We start from the raw sequence: 24,608 nt of genomic DNA on the forward strand, positions 1-24,608 counted from the left end.
CAACAACACCTAATCAAGAGAGGAGAAAAGGCTCCCAATTTGTCCAGATTTGTGTTAAAAAAAGATCTGTATGAGAAGAAAATTGCAGTTAGGTTTTGTGCAGAAAAACCTCCATTGGAAATATGAAGAAAGATTTTGAGGTTTGCCACAGTGACCAGATGTATAAGAGGGTTTCTCATGGCACTGATTTTTAAAGTGCTGGTGGCAATGAGGTTGGCCTTAAACAAGGAAAGAGTAAAAAAGCACATGATTATACATAATGTATAATTTCAGATTTTTTAAATAAATATGTGTAAACAAGAAATAGATTTTCTTTCTTCTACTTTATCTGTAGTAGGCCCCATTTTTCCTGCAACTGTTACATGTTAAAAATTACAGGACAAAGATTCATTTAATGCCTACAATATGCTAATTGGTTAGTGTAGTATACGTGCTATGTATTTATGAGAGTATGATTAAAAGTTGCTGCGTGATGCTTGATAGGTAGTTCATCAGGTCTCCACCTGCTCCGTATCAGCCCTAAGAGGAAGCAGCTGTGGTAACGGCATAAGGTCGAGCTGACACGTGATATGCAACATTTCAACCCATCTTCATAACACAGCGGTTGATAAAATAACCAGGTTAGGATGAAAAAGAGCTGTGCTTCAGCACGGGAGAAGAAGGTGAAAATGTTTTGAGTTGTTACTTAATGTTTTCAAAACTAAAATGCTATGTTACATGCTAATATACCGGCATATTAAGTGTGGGGGTTACCTGCATTATTTCAAAATGATTGAAGTTGATAGGCATTTCATAACTGCAATCTTTAATTTTATTTATTCCCGGGATTAAGCACATTTCAGCGTGTCTCCTTAGTTTAATAATACATAACTTTTGAAAATGAACTTTATTGTTTTATTGACGTTTTGGATATGGTTGGTGAAAGGCACATGGCTGAAGGAAGGCTTTTTCCCCCTGCAGATATCCTAATTTGTTGAAGGTTTTGACACTGTTCGGTGCTTTCAAGGTACTTGTAGAAGCAGCAGGTTTGTGTCATGCGATATGTTGAACTGTTGGTGCTGACACAGTGACAAAAGAAGCTGGTTGGAACACATGTTAGTTTCTTGAAATGTCTTTTTTTGGGCTTTGAGGAGGCCGGTTGAATGGAGTGGAGGTGCAATGAGTGCATTGTGAAACATTACATCTATTTCAAAACAACTGTTCCAAGTGCAAAGATGTAGTGCGTCGTTGAGCAACAATTATAATTTATAGCTGTGATTAAATGGGCACATTGCCAGTTGGTTTTTTTGTTGCGGGGAGCTTGTGCCTTTATTTTCCTAATAATGGTTTTTGAGTTTGAATAAATTGTGTTTTAACACGGCAATTAAGATCCTCTTTCTACAATCAAACAAAGAAACTTTAATTTAGAGGGTTTATTGTTCTTCATGGTTTTCTGTTTTCTGTCAGACTAAACAAGTCCAAGAGAGCTTTAGATACACTCTTTTGATTGATGGGCTGAGAGTGACTGTTTGGAAAAATGAAAAATATTGCTCAACCCGTGTGATTTGTGTCTCCAGGCTTCATCAATTGCTTCTTTTATTTCATTCTTTTAGACACTATCTGGCTTCCCAGTTATCACCCCAGTCATGCCTGAAGAATTGTTCATCAGTTACATGATGCTCTTACGCCAGTTTTGGTTCGTGTGACCGCATTTAATCTTCTGAGGTAGACAGTTTTAGAGCATATGTTAGCAACTGGACTGTTTGAAGGCTGATCCTGGCGGCATTCTTTCAACAAGCTGCCTCCTGGTAATTGGCCATTATTCTAGAACTGAGAGGCGGGCTATCCACGGGGCAACTATTATTTGTCTGGAAGCAATCATGGAGTTGGGAGGCTGGTATACAGCCCTGTCGTTTGGAGATGCCTCTTCTACTTGGTATGTCTTTTCCTGTGAGGATAAACTCTGAAAAAAGAAAATGGCCGACACCCAACAGTATTTAACCAAATGAACACATACAGTAAATAAACATCTAGGAAAAAAAATGTAGTAACTTGTCATGAGATTCCTTTAAGGATAATGTTTTTTAGTCAACAATTTTTTGTTGGGAAGATTCTCAAAGGTTCCCCCCGCCTCCTAAAAAGGATGTTTAATTGCTGGCTTATAACGTAAGAATTACATCACGGTTGGATGTTCTTAGTTAACAAGTGTATTCTTCCGTGTGCTCAGGCTACCACCACCACCTAATAAAATACTCTTTGGATATTTACGCAGCCAAGCGATGTGTTGCCCTGTGAAGTCATATTAGGTGACCTTCAGCAAGTGACTCCATAATTACAGGCGAGCACGCGAGGTATGCCAAGTGACCTTCCTTCAACTTCAACCAGACCTAAACATCACAGAGGAAAAATAATAATAACAACTGACACATCTACCTCTGGCGCAGACGGGCAACTGAATCCAGATGGAAGGAGCATATCATTACCGTTTCATTGGGAAATATCAAAACAGAAAGTCCCATTGCAGAAACCCATCTCCCTCCTGTTGTTTTTTTAATCTAAAAAGTGGATATTGTTTGTTTGTCGTTTCTCTCAACGAGGGCTGAAGATGGATGCCCTGAACTGCAGTTAAACTACTAAGGTGTTCAGAGAAGCTAAAAAAGAGCTACGAGCTGGGCTGCCTAGGCTGAGATTGGATCTTTGGGTGAAGAGAAGAACTCAAATTCATTCAGAGACGCAATCCCTCAACGCTCTGCACCCGTGGCCTGCAGAAACAAGACCTAAAGCGTGCTTGCTGGCCCAACTTCTTTAATTAAAACACATGATTTGAGGCAGAGCCTCCTGCTTTGAATTTTGCTGCAAACATGATGCTGACTCATTTCCTAGACTAGAAGCATAACGTGAATACGCGAGAACTAAGGTGGATTTCAGCACGGCCACCCTTTCATCCTTGATAGCGGTCTCCTTCTTTTCAGATCAAGTTCTTGCTGTGTGCAACCAGGGAGACTTTCAGAAACCCTCCAGCTCTCCTCCTCCTTTCCTTTCCTTTTCACCCCCTCTGACATCCTGGACTTCGCCTTTGATGGTGTCTGCCTGTATTTGAATCTGTCTTATTTTCCAGTATACCTGAGGATGTTTAGGTATGCATATTTCTACCAGTCGGCTCTCGCTGCCGCCTGTGCACACACAGAGACACACACACACACACACTTTTGTTTTCTTCCTCAAAGAAATCACCGCAGGGTGCAGACATCCTTCTTGTCTTCTACCCAGCGTGTTGCAGCCAGTGTTGAGTTGCAGTTTTCATCAGGGAACTGCACAGTGTACGTGGTGGACCCCAGAATCAGAATTAGCTTGATTAGATCAAGGCCAGGTAGGGTGTTCATTTTAGGATATCCTCAGATCTCAGACTCAAGTATCAGACTCAGACGAAAAGGCGTCAGTTCTCAGACCAAAAGTCCTCAGACTCAGACCAAAAGTCCTCAGACTCAGACGAAAAGGCGTCAGGGGCCACGGGCCACAACGTCTCTTTGCCAGTCAATTTTATGAGACAAATAATATGAATGGGCAAGACAGCTGCCAATTTGGTTAAATCATCGGTATTGAGTACGAATAGAAGATTGGCAGTTAGATCAGGAAACAAATGAACAGTATGGAAACAAATATATAAATGCTGCCAGTTTTTTTTTTTTTTTTAAGTTAAAATCATTGTTAAATCTACTACTTTGAGTACAAGACTGTAATGGTGTTTGTATTAGGAGAAGCTACATGGGTCTTTATTCTTTATGTAATTTAAGTGAATGAAAAAGCATGTTATCACTTTAACTCCATGCCACCACGGTTGTAATGTCCTACAGTTTCGTTTGAAATATATCGTTATTTTTGTATTCCATTAAAAAGGTCCATATAGAGATTACATATATGGATGACAATTTTCTGGGTTTGTCACTCTTATCAACATACCCTTTCTCAATATAGTAATTTGAATAATCCATTGGTAATATTAGACCATCAAGCAGAGCATCTTTATAAGTGATCAAGTTGTTATGTAGCACTGTAGCACCTGTTTATCTGAACCATGCACCAGGGTTTGGTTTCATGCTGCACAGCTCACTGAGGATTCCCAACAGTTCTCACCCCGTGATTTCCACATGGTGACATCACCCTCATCTATTCATCTGTATGGCCAAAGCAAATGGGCTACTTTGCCCCCTGGGCCTGCTGAAGAAAGAGACAGGGGTGTCCGGAGGAGCAGACAGCCTTTTGGCTATATGCCTGTGTCAACATTCATGCTGGGAACCCTAGACTAAGAATGAAGTGATATCATTGTACTGAGAATTTTAACAGCCCAGTAGAACCAAACATGGTAAATCATAACTCCAGACACATGAAAGGTTTGTGACGAATGGCTTAGCCACCAATTCCAAAAAGACAGATTAGAAATTACCAAAAAGTGTTTTGGGTTCAAGCTGCTATGTATTTTTTGACTATAGCAATGTCATCTCTTTCAAATGTTGCTTGACTTAATAGCTTATGTAAAAACCTGCAAGGTCCTTGTTAGTATATAAACTCTGCTACAGTGTGTGCATAAGTAAATATATCGCAGACCACAATGGTTCATGTAAGCATTCAAAAGTGACAGTGCACAGACAAAGCTGAACAGTGAAAATCAAGAATGTGTCTGGTGGACAGAATCCAACAGCCATAAACAGGTCCGACCACACCGAGTGTCCATCTCCATCCCTGCATTGCTTTTTCTCTTTGGCCCGCGGAAATGTGGGAAAAAGTCCTCACGGTGGAATTCTTACCTGTTTTGGTACGACATCTGATGGGTTGAACGTGCCGTACAAACTGTCAAACGTTTTTCCCTGTTTACAGCTGGAGAGAAAAAATGTGACCGTTGGTTTCATTCACGGCCAAGAAAAATAGCGGGGTTAACAGGCTTTCGGTCTAAGTGAAGCGCAGTCATTTCTCTGAGAAGCCGTAGGCATTCTTGCAGTAGGCCTATTAACTTACTGTAACACACCAGGTAAAAAAAAAAAAAAAGCTGAAATAGAAGTACAGGATGGTGTAAATTGTGGAGGGATTCGTGCTGTCCCCACTAAGGATATGGCTTTGATTGACAACGATCGATGCCATGAAGATTTATAGCTACATTGGGATCCTGTGCCCGAGCAGACATCTGGTTCGGCCGATGTTAATGTGGCTTCGCAGAGCAGTGAAAAACTTTCTGGGAGGCCCGAAGATGAAAGTCAGAAAGGAGAAAGAAGAATTATGTTTGAATGAATTCAGCTTGTACTGTACCTACGAGCATGATTTACATCTTCACAGCATGGGTGGAAGACAATGCAGGTTTGAGTTAAGTAGGAGACAGCTTCTCTCCCGCAGTTGAACTTAATAAATGAAAACCATTTGTTTTTTCATCCATCTCGTGAGTTTTAATGAGGCAGAGGGAGGACATACTGAGATTTTTTGATTCATAGGAAAATGTAATGTAAGGGATTCGATAGACATTTAGGAAACCATGCATATTTTCTTTATAGTGCAGACTTTGATTAAAATATTAACAACAACCATACAGTCTGCAGCTGGTTAACTTAGAATCACACAAAGAATAGAAACAGGACAAATATTTTAGATGTCCTGATAACCGCGTAATAACCACAACACCAAACTCAAGGAAACCTTTTTTCTTCTTTAGCAGTTTTCCCTGATTACTCGATCCCTCTCTTGAGTGCCCTGCCGGGCCGAAGACATTGTGTGCACACAGGGACACTACCCATCTACACAGTCCGGGGACACTACCCATCTACAGAGTCCGGGGACACTACCCATCTACACAGTCCGGGGACACTACCCATCTACACGGTGAGCATCTGGTTCGCTGAACTGTGATCTGCAGCTATACGACCTGCTTTACCACCCAATGCGTCCTTGCAGCAACATTTGGGGCCATGCATTTGTCTTCATTTGAGCTTTGGCTGTTAAATATGCCTTGGGGATGGACACTTGACCCCAGGTACAATTGTATGCAGCCGCAAAAACTACTTTTTCTTTTTCTAATTTATTGCACCTCATATATAGGGACAACTAGTGGGAACAGTCTGGTTTTCAAAACTGAAGAGGAAGAGAGAGCCGTCTGAATTTTGGATAGAAATGCTATCTGTTGTCCAGACAGACGGACCTACATGAAAGGATGTGTGTGTGCATCATATTTCACTTCCGCATGTGTTTGTTGTTGTGCCAAACTGTATCAGTGTTTGTATCTGTTTCTCTGTATGAACCTGTGTGTGTGTACGTGAGTTGTTTGCATTTGGTTCTAATAATTCTGACGCTCAAAAGCAGCCTGTTGGAGCTTTTTGAAGCGGGGAGGAAGCTGTGTTATTCATCACATCTGAAGCAGCTTAGAGACTGTTGGACATCAGGTCTACATCGAAACCAGCCACATGGAGTACTTCAAACCACCCACGGTGGTGTAGTATGCACACAAACACACATAGATAGATAGGTAAACACACACACAGGCTCACTTTTCTATAGACACACAACACATCATGTATACCAGAAAGTGTTTACAGTGACTCCCATATTACTCAGCAGAGCAACCCAGCAGTGACACCCCTTGAGGGGAATCGACCGTAACCGCGCCTCACCCGCACGGCTCACGGGCCCATGGGCGTCTCCCGGACGTGGCTTTCCCCCCGGCACCATGCAATCTGTCAGGGGCCCCAGAGATGACTCACTTATCAATAGGCGGGCCATATTGTTTCAGGGGGCTTCCTCTTTCCTGTAAAGGACAGTCCTGATGGGGGGGGGGGACATGTGTCCACTTGAACGATGAAAGGTGTAGTTGAATGAAAGAGCTGAACTTCCTCTGCCTGTTAGTGTGTCTTGTGACATTGGATTGACTCAACAGGCTTGTTTTTGTTTTTTTAACTTCAGCATGCACTGGCTTGATTCGGCTGTTTATTTGTCCGGTTAAGTCAGTGAGAAGTTCTGCATGGTTACAGTTGTATTGTGTTTTCTCTGCAGCGGACATGAGGGTGAACGTCCGGCCACAATTATGATTCAAGTAATCAGGCATAAGGGACATAAGGAACTTTAATATGGATGATACCTCCTAAGTCTTGCCAAATTCTATCGTAATAATTTTCGGAGAATATTATTACCTCTGCTGTCGGAAGACTCAAACCGTGTGAATGTTACACAAAAGTAATATTGTGGGGGAGGTGCAATATCTCAAACAAGGCCCAGTTCTTTCTCATTTAATCTTTGTAGCTGAATATAGGAGGTTTTTTTCTCTCTTTGCTGTTGGCACAGACTTGGATTGAGACGACCACTGGGCAAGCAAGGGGTGTTTGCTCAAGTGGAGCCAATTACTCAAAATAAATTGGGTCTTCCTCTCCATTCCCTTCTTTGCTCTTCCTCCCTCTCAACCCCCGTCCTCTCATCTTTCGGGTATGGGTTGTCATTGGAAAAAACGGGGTCAGATCCACGGTGAGTCCCTCCTTCCAAATAAACAGGCTAGTAATGGCTGTTTACCCAGAGTACAAGAGCTATTATGAGCAAGGAAGTTAAACATCTCTGACAGGAAAAATGGCCACAGACAAATCACTGTTGCCCTTTCTTGAGGGATTGATTGGAAAAATGCTGATTTTCCCCTAACCGTTACCAGCAGCCGCACACGCTTGTGACGGCTTTTTCAAGAGGCATACCAACTGGATGGTGTAAGGACTGAAATCAAAAACCTTTTGTTTGTCTGCAATTATACTATAGAGTGTGGGGATGACCTCGCCTAAGATGGATTTCATCACTTTGGTTGCTTGGCAGCCACAGGCCTCGAAATCAGAACTTCAGGAGAATATCACAGCCCACTTTTCATGCACCTCTCAAGATCTGGACAGCGTAATGTGGAAATATGGAGGATGTGGAAAAGGAAAGTGCATTGGTAAGGCAAATTTCATTGAGCTCAACGTCATTCTGTAGAGTGATTACAAGATCAAAACGGAAAATAATTTGAAGCGAAAGGCACCCTTCTGTGACTTAGTTTTTAATTGGAATTTAAATTTAAAGAAGGGTACACAGAACAATGTATTTGTGTTCATACATGTGTGAACAATGGACTACATTAAATCACAGTCTACTAACTAGGCCATAATACAACTTAACATAATGGGTGCCAACTGGGTTAAGCAGGAATATTTGTCTTTGAAGTTCGGTTTCAGATTAAAGAACTGTTACATTATTGGACGATAAAGTACAGCCTCTCGTAACTTATTGCTTTAGTATAAAAAGTTATTTTCATAGTCCACCTGGTGTTATAAGACCACTCATTTGTTCTCTGTTTTTACTCGTATGTAGAGTCAAAACAATTAGTCAATTATCTAACATAGTCATTTATTTTTCATTGAAATATGAAGAAGTAACAAAGTAATCGGTGCGGCCCTTATAGAAACACAATGAGACATGTCCTGTTTACCTTTAATCTGGTGCTGTAAATATTAAAAATAAGAAAAGTAAACATTGCAAGATGAACAAATGTGATGTATAGACTTAATCCTCACCAACCTATAAAATGTTTTTTTGACATTCTAAGAAGGTAAAAACAAATGGATGTTAAGCTGTAGCACTTACAGCCACAGTCATATTCTTAACATACTGTATGCGGCCAGAGGCACAACTAGCTCTCAGCATTCGAATCTTTGCCTCATTGATTTGGCTGTGAGAGAATTTACAATCGTCCGAGGCACTTTTGTTTTAATTGGCTCACACAAGAACTGTCTACTGCTCCTGAGATGTGGGGCAAACTTCAAATTGGTGTTGCCTGAGCTTTGATTCAGCCAATCCGAGAGCATGGCTCAAATCACAGACACTGCACAGTGTTGAGCTACTACACCCAACACGAATGTCTGTTCCATGGATTTCCAAATGAATGATTGACAGGCTGATGCAGTAGTATCACCGCCTATGTGTGGGTACAGGAGCCCTGCATGTATATCTTCCTCTAGCTTTTGCTTTTGCATGGATCCATCCAATATGTTTGTGCTAATCAAAGCTTCCACTCTCTATTTCCCTTCAGCTGACAGAGTGCCAGGCAGCATTTAACACCTGGATCAGCAAGTCTCCCCTTCATGCACAATCACTCTTATGCACTCCATCCCCCTGCAGAGGGAGAGGAAACACAGCTGCTAACTTTACCAAGACTTTGCATTCAGTCTCATACAGTGTTGAGCTACTTTAACCAATTCACGGCAGGATTTTACCACGTACAACAATCTACTTATTCTATGCTTGAGTCTAGAGTTGCATTATTTCCGACTTGTTTTGTTTACTTTACTTCTCATATTGTATTGTTCTCATATTGACAGCATAGACTTTCTTCTTAAGGATTAGATTTCCCGTACATAGGAGTTGAAAGATGCTTGGTGTCCTGCTGTTGCCGGGTCAGTAGTTTGTTAGCCTCCTGAGGGCTTGCTTTGTTAATTGTGCCAGTAATCTGTTTAAAGTACTGCATGGAAGATGTTGAGAATTATCATTGGGATATTTGTATTCCTCCCCACATGCCTTTGGTCCCTAATGTGTTCCTGATGTTGGCGTCACAATAAACATTGCTTCACTGTGGACTGTGTGGTCAAAGGATGGGGCTAGGTGTGTGTTTTCAGTTTGGCCCCTGGAGAACCAGGCATAAATAGTTATAGCATCGTACAACTTGTTTAGCAAGTTTGATTTAGTTCAACCTGAGTCATTGTGGACAATCCCCAGGATTTCTACAAACCATTCCAACAACTCTCAGGAGGCCTATTAAAGTTCTGTATTCAAATGTGAAATCCGTTTGGCATCCAATCAAAAGGCTGCTTTCCACCCACATCCGCTGGCACGTACCCTATGGGTCCATTCTCAGAGGTCTCCTGTCAGAACACAACTGGCGGTGGGTTCATCATGGATACCAGGTGCAACCCAGTGAATGGCTGAGGTGCTAAATATTTCCCAGGAGCAGTCTCAGGAGAAAGCCTACAAGGCTAAATGTTCTAACGGAATTCTTGATCACTTATAAATTGTTAACTTTTAATGAATGTGGTCACCATTCTACAGCTGATTCTACAGTTAGGGGTGGCTCAGGTTAGTCTGGAAAAACGCTTAGGTGAGCTGCTATAGGCCCAGACTGCCGGGGTATTTGTGAGGACACCGAGCTCCTCTCTGTCTCCCTCTCTCTTTATAATAATTCACATCTCAATAATGCAAATCACTAATTCAGCTTGTCACTAATTCAGTTTTTGTGCTTTCTGGCCTCACAGATTTCTGTAGATCTGCTGACACCTACTGCTTCCAAAACCATTATTATTCTGTCCAGAAGACAGGTTTCTGTGGATGGAGGTTATGTCTGATGGGGGTTGTCCTTCCAGTGGTCCTGCCGTATACACCTGGCGTACTACTCTCAATATTGAATCATGTCTGACATAAGAATTCAATGTATTGTACATCTTTTACGTTGCTCATTCTGTTCACATGACATTCACTGTAGTCTGTCCATCCCAGGAGAGGGATCCCTTCTCTGCCGTTCTCCCCAATGTTTCTTCCCATTTTTCCTGTTTCGATGTGAGGGTTTTGGGACAGAGGATGTTGTATGTTAAAAGACTGTAAGGCCCTCTAAGGCAAATTTGTAATTTGCTATTTTGGGCTATACAAAATAAAATGAATTGAAAAAAAAAAAAAAAAAGTCAAAACTTGTTTTGTGTGAATGCCTTTAAAAGTTCGATGAAGTCTCAGCAGATAGCAATACACACTTGTGAAAAACACATTTCTGTTCTAAGCCTTCCCTTATTCTGGAAAGTATGTTCATTAGAGAGCATAGGGTCTGCACTAGCATATTAGGCGAGCCCCTAAAAATAGCCTATATGCCATCCTCCAGCCCTTTGAGGCTCAGAGTTGAGCGAGGCAGCTGAACAGTGCCGGAGTAAAGCTGCGGCCCGTGGACAGATGTTTCTGGGAACAGGTGGCTGGGGTTGTCCCCTGGATTTGCATGGCTATGACAGACACACCAGACCTCACAGACTTCAAAGGGCTGGAGCTTGACTGCTAATGATCTGTGGAGAGAGGAAAGAGGAGTAGCAAGCTAGCGAGTTAGCTTTAAAGACGGCATGCAGACAAGGACTTCCATAATAAAGTCAGCAAGAAACTTTACTCTGCTATGGAATTCTGCTGTTATGAGGTCATGATTTCTGCTACGGTTAAATGATAGTTTGATACTTGATATAGATATAGAGTCAGGTTTGCATTTGAATTGATTACAACTTTTACATTTACAGTTGTGTACAATTAAATGGTTAAATGTCCACAGCATAAGGAGGTTATAGTACAATTGTTGGTTTAATAGGATTTTCTATCTAAACCAGTGACTTAATAGTCTCAGTATTTAACCCCAGTTCAGTTATAGAGAGAAACATAACTTAGTAATCCTTTAGCTCTCAGAAACAAGACATGTATGAAGGATTCTGGATAAAACAGTAAAATTACTCAAAGCCGAATGTGGAACCACAACACATTGCCTTCTTGTTAAAATTCCCCACCAGAGTTTGAAACCAAACATGAACTCTTCAAAATCGGACTTGATAAGATTTCTTATTGCAAAGCACCTATTAAATTAGCAAACCAAATGTCTTCGTCTACCCCCTCCCTTTCATCCGTCATGTTTTCTGCTTTGATCTCCTCCAACTCCATTCATTAAGCAGATACAATACGCTGCCACTTAAAGTTTGCAATTGAGCTCTTAACATTTAATAAATAATGCATTCACCTCGGAAAAATATTTGATGAGCACCAGGCAAAAAGGTTGAACACGAGGTTAACTCAGACGGAGCCAAACACGGTACACAAATAGCGAGAAAAGATTCAGCAGTCTAACATTGAATAACAGGCGCGTTTATGGATGCAGTTATTTCCTGCTATCAATTTGAGGCACATGGTGGTGAGGGTAAAATGTAACACTGGATGCAAATATTAACAATGGATTTTAAGTAGTATGTTGTCCTGAGGGAGAAGAATGAAAAATGGGAGAAGAATACGCTTCATCGGAAATGGTTAGAATGAGACTACAATAACAAGGCACCTTTGTCACCTCATTAAAATCATAACACTGGTCTGTATTAGAGGAGATTATTTTCAAAATTTTGGAGAAAACCATCCTCACTAAACAGAGGATCTTGTACTGTAGATGCTCATTGTCATCTTACCTTCCACCCAAAGTGTTGTAAAAGCATGTTTATTCAGTTTTTTTGTCAAAACTTGCTGAATAGATTCCTATGTATCAGTTGGTTCTTTTTTTATTTAGTGCTTATTCAGTCTCCCTATCGCATTTTTGCTGTTAGTGATCTAAAAGCCAGTTCTGTTTTTCATTCATTGTTTACGACAATTAGCGAGTTAAAATACTGTTGTCCAACTCCAGTCTGGTGACTCTGAGAAAAGCGTTTTTGTACTTCAATAAACATAACATACACAACAAATTATATTTGTATAGTAATATTATATTTATTATAGATTCCCTTCGTCCGTCACTTAGCATTCGGACAAAAAAAAAAAAGTTTGTGAGTGTCCAGCCGAGCATCATTTTTCCACCACCGCCAACAGGAGCATTTAAATACATGACTATTGCTGAGTCAATGCTATATAGAATGAATGCCAACTTTAACCTTTTATAGTGAAATCAAAAGCAAAATACTTTTACTTTTTGTTCTGGAAAGTGAATTAAGGCTTCACTTACCGTATAGTGTTTCACGTGTTCACCGTCAAAGTCTGGAGTCTTGACAGGCAAACATTTTCTGGCATTACAAAAAAGTACAGCGGACATCGTTGGTTTTACAAGTATTAGGTTTGCAAACCAATATATTAAACAGCAGGGACTTTGTGTCACCAAAACAAAAGTCCTGAGGAGGATACAATACATCTGGAGAAAAAATCAATGGATCGCCAAAGTTGATAAGATTCGTGTGGTAAGTCATGTTGAAAATAAGTAAAGTTGTTGACCTGCTTGAGGCGCTAGATGGAATTGCATAACAATCCATCCAAACTTTGCTGAGATACTTTCGTCTGGGCCAAGGTGGTGGACCTACTGACAGACCAACATTGCCATCTATAGAGCGCAACTGTTAGCATGGAAAGTAACTCTACAATGGCTCATTTATGAGTGTGTTTATAAAAATATTACTTAATATACATGCAACCCCTCTGTGAGTAGCGATTACTATGATAATATATCCTATCACTTAAACTGCCAATTACGTACATATTGTAGAGGGATAGCTACTCTTGTGAGCGGAGCTACTGTAGACAACCAATGTCCTGCCATTTTATTTCTTGGGGCCTGGCTGAGGTAAAGCGACCTGAGTCAGCAGGGGGGGCTTTGTCTACATCTTGACTTTATTACTCCCCCACCCTTAAATCACACAGTGACCTTCTCTTCTGCACCATGTTCAAATAAACATCAAGAAAAAACTATTATTCCTCCCTCTGTCCACTAATGTTCTCTGGGGTCCCTCCTCATCTTTCTTTCTTTGTTTGTTTTTCCCTTTTCTTCATTCTCTGATGGGAGACACGCAATGACCTGATGGTAGCCATGCCACGACCTTTGTCAACCAAAGTCAAACCTACCACACACACACATATAGAAACAACTCAGTTTGATTTTGGAGTGGGATTAAGGTCTGTGTTGACTTTATATCCCATGGGATGTGACTGTGCTGCTATTTATTAATAAACTTCCCCTAAGGCCTTTGAATGGAGGCTTAAAAGGGGATTTTGTATATAAAAGTAAACATATAGATCCATGTCTTATTCCTTGATCACGTAGAACAAAGAACACTTTACAAGGAGCATGAAATGGCTCTGTCAAATGGCCATACACGCTGAGATCTAATGTAGGCATGAAGAACTCCCGTATGTGCCTCTCAAGCTCTTGGAAAACCCTTTCAATGTCATACGATCATTACGAGTCACACACAAACTATAATAAATCACATTTGGTTGGAAGGTGGCCTTGATAGTGCCGGCCTTTGCAAATTGCCATAGCTCTTTCCTCTTGTGTTTTTTGTAATTGGAATATTGTCTTTAAGCTTTCAGTTAAAAATGGACCCTCGGAGGTAATCTCCATCATCTTGCCTGAATGTAAACATGCCTCTCCAGAGAAGTCGCAAACTCTTGAGTGGTTTGTCCCCTGTAATAATACATTGTATCAAAGCAGGGTAAAAACTATTAGAGATGTTTGAGCTCTGTGCTGTGGGAGGGCCTCAGTAATCCCAGGAGGAGTGGAGGATTGGACCACCGATCCTCTGATTGATGGATGACCCGCTCTACCACTCTGCCACGGGTTTTAATCAAGATGGAAAGAGCACAGCACTACAATACATATAATAATATTATTAATAGCCAATGCACAAACCGGTGGAGTGCATAATTCAATGCCAGCAGCACTGAATGCTGTATTTATTTAACCATTAAGCCTTCACATCCCAAGACCACAGAATTGCAGCATAGTTCCACAAACAGGATGCACTGCAGTTGCAACATCTGCCTCTGTGAGGCTTCTGCAGCCACTAGCTTTCACTGAGACAACTCATCAAACATTCTTTTATTTTGCAGAGAGGGATTCTTTGAATAGTTTTAAGATAGATGTAATACCTTTATAACTGAAGCACAAAAACATTTGATGCCTTTCTAAAAAGGTTATACTGTAGGGGTGCAGATAAAATCATAATTGGTTGCTACAGGAAAATTATTTACCCTCCAGTTCACTGCATAATCCATCCAAACTGGGGAGCAAACAAAAACAATTTTGGCTCGCGCAAAGCTTTTTCTATCAACTGACACATTTGCATTTTGCAAGCTCATGCATTTCAAAAACTCGATTTCATCTTCATTTTACTCCACATATGGAATGTTTTTCAAGGCTCTGTATGATTTGAACTATTGCATTATTTAAAAAGATCTACTTATTGCACTGAAACCAAATATATGGTTTTAAATGCAGAAGAGAGGGAAGTAAAAAAAATTTACGGACATAAATCTCTTTATGAAAAATTCATTTTTTCTGGCTTTAGTAACAAGGAGGTACGTGGACTGTCCAAACATTATAACTGTTGAGCGCAATGAGGAAAATGAAATGCAATATCTGTGTTTAAAATTAATGTTAAAAAAATATTTTTACTAGTTTTCAGCTTATGTGCCATTAAACATGAAATCATACCAAACAAAATGTTTTGTCTGTCTCTTTCACAGCTACAAGAAAATATTGGACAGCACAATGTGTTCAATTCCACATGAAGGTTTTGACATCGCTGCATTGCTTTTTGAAGTGATATCGACGACTGCACCTTTTTAACGCAACGCAGCACTGTGTTCGGTGTGAACAAAGGAGGAGAAAGGCGATCTCAATGCATCTGAGTGCGGAAACGTTATCAAATTTGTCAAACTTTGAGATTTTTAGGGCTTGTCTAATTCAAGTGGACGGACAGATGGCAGGGTGCAGCGGCCTGTGAAATCCAAGCCCTCTTAAGAGTCGACTGCTTTTAAGCTGTTATGAAAAAAGATGAAAACCCAACCTGCTCTTTAAAGCGAACATGCCTCCTCTCATTCCCAATCCTGCACCATCCCACATGTCAAGCTTTCGGGGTCCATTGGTTACATTGAAGTGTAAAATAACCTTCAATACACTTTTTTGGAAAACTCTGGAGTTACCAGTGTGAAAAAAATATGTAGGAAATTTCAGCCGGTGCAGATCATTCCAGGATGGAGGTTTTTGAAAAAGGAAACATACGAGTGAGAGGGACACCCTTCTTTGTCTCTGGTTTGAATCAAAGGCTTACGGAAATATGTCTCGATGCTAGTGAACCCTTCTCAATTGGAAACATGTGACCCTCAAAGTGGCAAGGTGCTATGAGAAGGCGAGAGCCACCCTCTTTGCTCAGAGAGCCGCTTTGTTAATCGCAACAAAATCTGCAAGGTGCCTTCTTTTGTTTGTGTTACAAATGGCCCAGCGCAAGTTGAGGGGTCAAAGCGATAATCACGCATGTAAACACACCTCTCCTCCTGAGCATTACTTTTCGGGAGCCTTCCGCTTGACCCTGCTGTTCCTGGCTGGTAAATATTTGCAATGCATCAACATACGGGAGTAGATGTATGAGAAGAGCTCTGCACACTGCATGCTTTATAGGGTCCAGTCTTTCAAACAAAAAAAATCTGAGACAAAATAATTGTATATAGTACATTCTCAAAGGCCCACGTGTTCAAGCTCACACACACACACACACAGACTTCCTCAGACACACACCTAACAGTTCTCTAATTAATAGCTCCTCTTCCTCCTGAGTCTGCGAGGCAAGTCCACCCTAATCCCCTGGCACATAGTTCAGAGTAATCAGCGCACAGCAAAATCTGCATTAGGAACACTAATTAACATCATTGATTTTCTCTTCTCGCTGACATGCAAATAATCCAAATAGAAGTCACTTTCCCCAAAAGACCTATACTAGTAAAACATAACTGTACTTCATTGTTTTGGCTGTGCTAGTGCAGATAGACACACACTTGATATGTGCGTTGAGAACAGAAAAAACAGATGTTTCATCCTTGTGAAGAGGCATAATTAGGGCTTGAGCCGACTGAATGTCGGGCGAAGCCCTATTAAGTTTCGAAGAATTATTATTATATTTTTGCCACTTCAATCGCACTTTTGGGGCCTTTATCATATTCAAAAACTCTTGCATTTTTGCATGCACTTCTGAAGTGCAAAAAATCTAGATATTCTTCGGGTCGCGCAATTAGGGGATGAAAAAAAAGTTCTCTCTAGCGTCCCCCTAAGCGCCCCCCTAAGCACCCCCGTAAGTGCTCCCTCTAGGGAATTTTTTGCCCACTTTGACCGATTGACTTGAACTTTTGCACACAGGTGCTCTTGGATGTGCTCTACAAAAAAGTCAATCATGGTATGCAAATGCTCCTCCCAGACGGTCCGATTCTTACGAAATCTTGGCTCAATGTGATCAAAAGTCATTGAAAGATTGTTGATATCTCATTTTTCATTAAAGTTATGGACCAATGAAGTTTGTAAGGGGTGTGGCCTAATTGTTAAAGGCCTATAACTTCAAAAGTAAAAGGTCTGTCATCACCAAATCTTTAGGACATATTCACATTGAGTACTAGAATATCGGCAAATATTCTTAGAACATTTGAACATTAGCTATAGTGATTCTCTGTATTTTTGCTTGTTTTTGCAATTTTCATCATTTTTTTGATTGGACAAACTCCTCCGAGAGTTTAAATCCGATCGATTTCAAAATCAGGCAAGTTGATCCTGACACCTGTGGGGTCAAAAGTTATTAAAGGCAAGAGTTTTCGTAAAAACTACCTGGGCTTGAGCTTGCGTCCATTTCAACTCCATTTCAAATTGTCAATTTTTGAGGATTTTCTTGAAAATGTTCTAACTCCAAGGCACATTGATATTTCTAGCTAGAAATGTTTATTCATGATGCTAGTGTAGGCCTAAAGCAGGAGTGTCAAACTCATTTCAGGTTCGGGCCAGATACTGCCCACTTTGAGCAAATGCGGGCCACTGGCGATCGGCGCGAAGGACTGACGGGCGGGGCGCTGACGGTCCGACCAATGGTTTGCTGACGGCAGGACGTACACACTCCGGTGGTGGAGAGCACTGGACGGGCAGCCGGAAACCGTCAGCGGGCTGCGAGTTCAACATATGTAACCTAGACAAATAACATGGACAGTTCAATATAATTGAATCTATGGTTTAAACACACGTATTCTGCCACATCCTGGTGGAGATGCGAACACGTTTACTCTGCGATCTTCTTAAACTCTGCTCTGTGTTCACTCAAGCAACACAATCTGTGGACAATAAATATCAGAGCCAAGAGCAGCGAGTGTAGTCAACTACTGCTGCTAACAGATTCTGTCGGACAAAGATTATTTATTTGTGTCCATTAATTAACTTTTCTCCTCATGTTACCCTGGTAACCGCTGTCATTGCAGACGGTTGCGCCGATTCTTACTCTGAAAATCGAAGTATTTCCGGTTTAGCGACCACGCTTCGTATTTTCGTTTTATGGGAAAAAACACAAAAGGGATTAATGCAGTAAAATGTTATCAGTCTCGTTTTTTGGTTCTAAACGAAGAACGAGAAAACGGCCGCCCACTTCCATTTTACCGCTTTGAATCTAAAACAAAAAAACAGAAACGAGTGTTTTCGTTTCGTTTTGCGGATGCGGGACGACACACGGAGAGTGCATTGTAGGATTTGTAGTATTATGGTGATACGTGCGATATACCGGCGGGCCAGCACTATAAGTAAATAGATTTGATCATGCGGGCCAAAGATAATTAATTCACGGCCGGATGTGGCCCGCGGGCCTTGAGTTTGACACATGTGTTCTAGACGCTATACAAACCACTCCTTACTAATCTTGAAAACATTCATAGATAAAGTTGTAGCTAGCTCATGATTTCAATGCTTCCTAATGGTATTTTGCCTCAATAGCGCACCCTAAACGTATTCATAAAGCATCCCCAGCAACTGCTTTGATCCAGGTGCACTCATTCAAAACCACAGCTTTGAGACAGCTGTGCTTATTCATTCTGCATATCAGCAGAATAGGCATGAAATGAATAAATGAATCAAGTTGGTCAAATGTCCCACTGCGACTGACATGACTGGACAGAGAAATGATCCACTTGATAAGAGCAAAGCTCTCTTCAGGAAGACAGCCAGGTGGTCATACAGCGTGTGTAGTTAAAAGGTTAATATTTCTTAATGTAGCAAAGTGGTGTGATTAGCTGTCATCCTTTGCCTTAACTCAACGGAGGTGATCCTACATTTTATTTACTTTTTGAAGATCTTTTTCAGCAAGGCAATAGCCTAGTGTTGGTGGATTCACACTACAGACTCAGGTTTGAATATCAGCCCCAACAGTGATTTATTATTTTTTTTCTCTTTTTGACCGTGTGTCCGACTGACCGCTGCCCCCCCCCCCCCCCCACCACTCTGTGACTACAGAGAAACAAATTTGGGCAAAAGAACGTTTCACCACCTTCCATCTTCCACCTTCCATGTTACACCTTCCAGGTTCCACATTCCATGTTCTACATTCCACGTTGCATGTTCTGTTCTCCACAACATAAGAACACACCCTGGCAGTCAGTTAGTTGCCAGCCTTGAAACTGCACCCACAGAAGTTTTTAACATGTGGGCAAGTATATCTGCGTTTTTCAGGCACCGCAAAGCCGACGAAGCAATCGTCAAAACAGCTCAAGGTAAGGGAGGAATCCAGACAGACGTCTGTGTTAACTGGTGTTGATGGTTCATTGGACTTGTCAGGTGGAGAAGGCTGGGTACCTCGAGTAAACCTTTGAGTAAACCTCTGATTCCTACTGTTGGGACCGTTTTTATACTGTTTCTTTTGAGTCTGAGGCGTGAAAGGATAAAAGAAGACCTTTTTAATGCAGTGCGGTGACTTTAGTTCACTACAAAATAAATGTTCCTTTCTGTTTTTTCTCATCTAGATGACAATACATCGGACGAAGAAAGCGATTACTCTGATGATGATTCAGCGTCCACCTCAGCAGAACCTGGTAAGCTGATTGTGTGAAACTGCTGCTGGAGATGCTTCCCATCATTAGTTCACTAAACACTTGGTGTATTTATCTAGATAAACTTCAATCCTCTTCCTTCTAGTGATATATGTCCAGATGCATTGATTTTCCCTCAAGATTTTAAATATCTCTCCCATATTATAATGGTGGTTTTGTCATTTATTTTACTGATATGTTAAAACATGAGACCATAATATCTGCCTTATTACAAAACCTATGCCGACATTGTAATCCCAGCAAGTTAAAATAGAAAACAACCAAGGTATGATGTTGGGTGAATTTAAGAAGATACATATGTGAAGTTAAATTGTAAATAAAATTGAAATTTAGAACTATTATTCTGCAGAGTTGTTGGGGGGTTTTCTCGCGTATTGGGCTTTTTGGGAGGATCTGTTAGAAGTAATAAAATACTCCTTTAAAGAAGATTTAGCCGAGCAGAAAAGACAAACTGTTTTATTGTTTATTTCTTTTTGCCTGTGTGTAGGAAGCTGCAACACCTCTGTGGAGGTCGTTGGCATGAGAGATGACAAGAGGAAGGTCATCGCTGCTGAGGGCGGACCGTTGAGGCTGGTCACAGAGGACAACGAGGACAGCAAGGAGGAGACCGAAAAAAGTCAGTAGTTTTAGATTTTATTTACTTCAGTGTCAAATTAAAATTGGTATTACCATCGTAGGATGGGTAGATTTAGGTGACATATAGTCGCTGTTACTCACAAATGTATTAAAAAAAACATGTTTGTGTCTGCAGATGAGTCTGAGGAGGCAGACGAGTCTGAAGAGGCAGACGAGCCTGAGGAGGCAGACGAGCCTGAGGAGGAAGACGAGCCTGAGGAGGCAGATGAGCCTGAAGAGGCAGACGAGCCTGAGGAGGCAGATGAGCCTGAAGAGGCAGACGAGTCTGAGGAGGCAGACGAGTCTGAGGCCGACGAGTCTGAGGCCGACGAGTCTGAGGCCGACGATGAAGAACTGGATGACATCAAGGCAGGAGGATGGCTATCGTATTTCCGCCTCGGCAAAGCCGACAACATACCTGCAAGAGTTAAAAAAGCTCCATGTAAGTGAGGAATCCAGACAGACGTCTGTGTTAACTGGTGTTGATGGTTCATTGGACTTGTCAGGTGGAGAAGGCTGGGTATCTCGAGTAAACCTTTGAGTAAACCTCTGAATCCTACAGTTGGGACCGTTTTCTTACTGTTTCTTTTGAGTCTGAGCCGTGAAAGGATAAAAGACCGTTTTAATGCATTTGGTGACTTTAGTTCACTACAAAATAAATGTTCTTTTATGTTTTTCTTCATCTAAATTACAATACATACACTGTAAAAGATAATGTGTTGAAAATACAGTGAAATACTGGCAGCTGTGGTTACCAGAACTCCAACGTAAAAATGACAGCGTCAACGCCTTAGACATTACATTATGTTTTTTTAACTGTAAATTTCACAGTTCAGAACTGTTATTTGTTTACAGTGTACTCATCGGACGAGAGTTCAACATACGAAGAGGAGATTCAAGAGGCAGCCGAAAACCCTGAGGGTCACTTAGCGTCCACCAATGGTAAGCTGATTGTGTGAAACAGCTGTTGGAGATGCTTTCCATCGACAGTTAGAGTTTAGGTGACATATAGTCAGTGTCACTCACAAATGTATTCAAACAACATGTTTGGGTCTGCAGGCGAGTATGGGGCCAACAATGAAGAACGGAATGACATCAAGGCAGGAGGATGGCTATCGTATTTCCGCCCCCGCAAAGCCGACAACGAACCTGCAAGAGTTATAGAAGCTCCATGTAAGTGAGGAATCCAGACAGACGTCTTCGTTAACTGGTGTTGATGGTTTATTGGACTTGTCAGGTGGAGAAGGCTGGGTACCTTGAGTAAACCTTTGAGTAAACCTCTGATTCCTACAGTTGGGACCGTTTTCTTACTGTTTCTTTTGAGTCTGAGGCGTGAAAGGATAAAAGAAGACCGTTTTAATGCAGTTGGTGACTTTAGTTCACTACAAAATGAATGTTCTTTTACGTTTTTCCTCATCTAGATTACAATACATACACTGTAAAAGATAATCTGTTGAAAATACAGTGAAATACGAGCAGCTGTGGTTGCCAGAACTCCCAACGTAAAAATGACAACGTCAACGCATTAGACATTACATGATGTTTTTTTAACTGTAAATTTCACAGTTCAGAACTGTTATTTGTTTACAGTGTACTCATCGGACGAGAGTTCATCATACGAAGAAAGCGAAAACTCTGATGATGATTCAGCGTCCACCACAGAAGAGACTGGTAAGCTGATTTTGTGAAACTGCTCCTGAAGATGCATCCCAACATCACTTCACTAAACACGTGGTGTATTTATCTTCATATCTATATTTATATTACGTTCAGTGTCAAATAAAAATTGGTATTACCATCGTAGGGTGGGTAAAGTTTAGGTGACAAACAGTCGCGGTCACTCACAAATGTATTAAAACAAGATTTTGGGATCTGCAAGAGGATAGTTATTTACCGTATTTCGGCCACCGCAAAGCCGAGAACGTACCCGTAAGCGTCAAAACAGCTGAAGGTAAGTGAGGAATCCAGACAGACGTCTGCGTTAACTGGTGTTGATGGTTCATTGGACTTGTCAGGTGGAGAAGGCTGGGTACCTCGAGTAAACCTTTGAGTAAACCTCTGATTCCTACTGTTGGGACTGTTTTCTTACTGTTTCTTTTGAGTCTGAGGTGTGAAAGGATAAAAGAAGACCGTTTTAATGCAGTTGGTGACTTTAGTTCACTACAAAATAAATGTTCTTGTTGAAAATACAGTGAAATACTGGCAGCTGTGGTTACCAGAACTCCCAACGTAAAAATGACAGCGTCAACGCATTAGACATTACATGATGTTTTTTTAACTGTAAATTTCACATTTCAGAACTGTTATTTGTTTACAGTGTACTCATCGGACAAGAGTTCATCATACGAAGAGGAGAGTTTCAATGCAGTTGAAAGAATGTTCCTTTCTGTTTTTTCTCATCTAGATGACAATACATCCGACGAAGAAAGCGATTACTCTGATGATGATTCAGCGTCCACCTCAGCAGACAATGGTAAGCTGATTTGTAAATCGATGAGCACACATGAAATTTACAACTATTATTCTGCAGAGTTGTTGGGGGTATTTCTCCCATATTGGGCTTTTTTGGGAGGATCTGTTAGAAGTAATAAAATACTCCTTTAAAGACGATTCAGCCGAGCAGAAAAGACAAACTGTCTTGTTGTTTATTTCTTTTTGCTCATCTGTAGGAAGCTCCAGCGACTCTGTGGTGGTCGTTGGCATGAGAGCTGTCAAGAGGAAAGCCACCGCTGCTGAGGACGGACTGATGAGGAAGAAGAGGCGGGTCATCATCCCTCGAGACAGCGTGGAGACAACCAAACAAAGTCAGTAGTTTTATGCTTTATTACGTTCTGTGTCAAATAAAAATTGGTATTACCATCGTAGAGTGGATAGAGTTTAGGTGACATATAGTCGTGGTCTCCCACAAATGTATTAAAACGACATTCTTAGATCTGCAAGAGGATAGTTATCGTATTTACCGTATTTCGGCCACAACAAAGCCAACAACGTACCCGTAAGCGTCAAAACAGCTGAAGGTAAGTGAGGAATCCAGACATACGTCTGCATTAACTGGTGTTGATGGTTCATTGGACTTGTCAGGTGGAGAAGGCTGGGTACCTCGAGTAAACCTTTGAGTAAACCTCTGATTCCTACAGTTGCAATGGTTTTCCCTCAGGATTTTAAATATCTCTCATATTATTTCAACGGTGGTTTTGTCATTTGTTTTACTGATATGTTAAAACCTGAGACCATAATATCTGCCTTATTACAAAACCTACACCGACATTGTAATCCCAGAAAGTTCAAATAAAAAACTACCAAGGTACAATGTTGGGCGATATTTAGAAGATACACATGTGAAGTTAAATTGTAAATAAAATTGAAATTTAGAACTATTATTCTGCAGAGTTGTTGGGGGGTTTTCTCGCGTATTGGGCTTTTTGGGAGGATCTGTTCAAAGTGATAAAATACTCCTTTAAAGAAGATTCAGCTGAGCAGAAAAGACAAACTAACTTTTTGTTTATTCCTTCATGCTCGTCTGTAGGAAGGTGCATCGGCATGAGAGCTGTCAAGAGAAAGATCACCGCTGCTGAGGACGAACCGATGGGCAAGAAGAGGCGGGTCATTGGGTACAGTGAGGAGGAGAACAAACAAAGTTAGTAGTTTTAGGCATTCATTAAATTAAAATTGCTATTACCATCGTAGGGTGGGTAGAGTTTAGGTGACATATAGTCCTCGTCACTCACAAATGTATTAAAACAAGATGTTGGGATCTGCAGGAGAATTAAGAGCCGACAACCTACCTAACGTTCTTTCTGGGATTTCAGGATCTCCAAATCTAAGAGCATTACACACAAACATGTCAAGAGACACAAATCTGCTCCTTTTTATTTAACTTTCTGAGGATGGTCCTCACCTTTCTTCTCCTTGTCTCTCCAGACTTTAAGGACTTCCTCCAGATTTGCCTGAAATTCAACCCTTTCACAGGCCCAACGCTGGAGCAGCTCAAGAATCACCCATGGCTTAGATGATCGGAAAAGACTGCAAACCTATAGCTAAAATTACTTAGGGATGCACTAAAATACTTTACATATATACAGATATATATGTATATATATAAATACACTGATATCCACTAACATTTATATACACACAAATATACATATATATATATATATAAATACACTTATTCCCACTAACATTTAGATACAGACAAATATACATAAATATATATAAATATAAATACCTTATTCCCACTTTCCCACATTTAGACACACATATATATATATATATAAATTCACATATACACAATATACATACACATATATATATACATGTATATATATGCACACACACATATTTATATATATATATATATATATATATATATA

General features: G+C 40.8%; 1 protein-coding gene across 1 annotated transcript; it reads left to right on the forward strand.

Annotated features, from left to right (window-relative positions):
- The first annotated feature begins 20,323 nt into the window (after window positions 1-20,323).
- LOC119216633 (clumping factor A-like) lies at window positions 20,324-24,270 on the forward strand. Its single transcript, XM_037469661.2, has 8 exons — window positions 20,324-20,677; window positions 21,091-21,177; window positions 21,295-21,408; window positions 21,826-21,906; window positions 22,640-22,708; window positions 22,905-23,039; window positions 23,762-23,872; window positions 24,157-24,270. Exons 1-8 carry the CDS (start codon window positions 20,356-20,358, stop codon window positions 24,246-24,248), a joined length of 1,011 nt encoding a protein of 336 aa, XP_037325558.2. The 5' UTR covers window positions 20,324-20,355; the 3' UTR covers window positions 24,249-24,270.
- Window positions 24,271-24,608: the final 338 nt, after the last annotated feature.

This window comes from Pungitius pungitius, chromosome 7 (assembly GCF_949316345.1).
Source record: "Pungitius pungitius chromosome 7, fPunPun2.1, whole genome shotgun sequence".
In the NCBI taxonomy this organism is placed as follows: Eukaryota; Metazoa; Chordata; class Actinopteri; order Perciformes; family Gasterosteidae; genus Pungitius; species Pungitius pungitius.

Bases quoted from the DNA above. Each gene is read 5' to 3' on its own strand.
- LOC119216633 (XM_037469661.2), top strand. From the start codon at position 20,356: ATGTTTGTGTCTGCAGATGAGTCTGAGGAGGCAGACGAGTCTGAAGAG. The intron at 20,678-21,090 runs GTAAGTGAGGAA...ATTTGTTTACAG, and splicing joins AAGAGTTAAAAAAGCTCCAT to TGTACTCATCGGACGAGAGT. The intron at 21,178-21,294 runs GTAAGCTGATTG...TTGGGTCTGCAG, and splicing joins TCACTTAGCGTCCACCAATG to GCGAGTATGGGGCCAACAAT.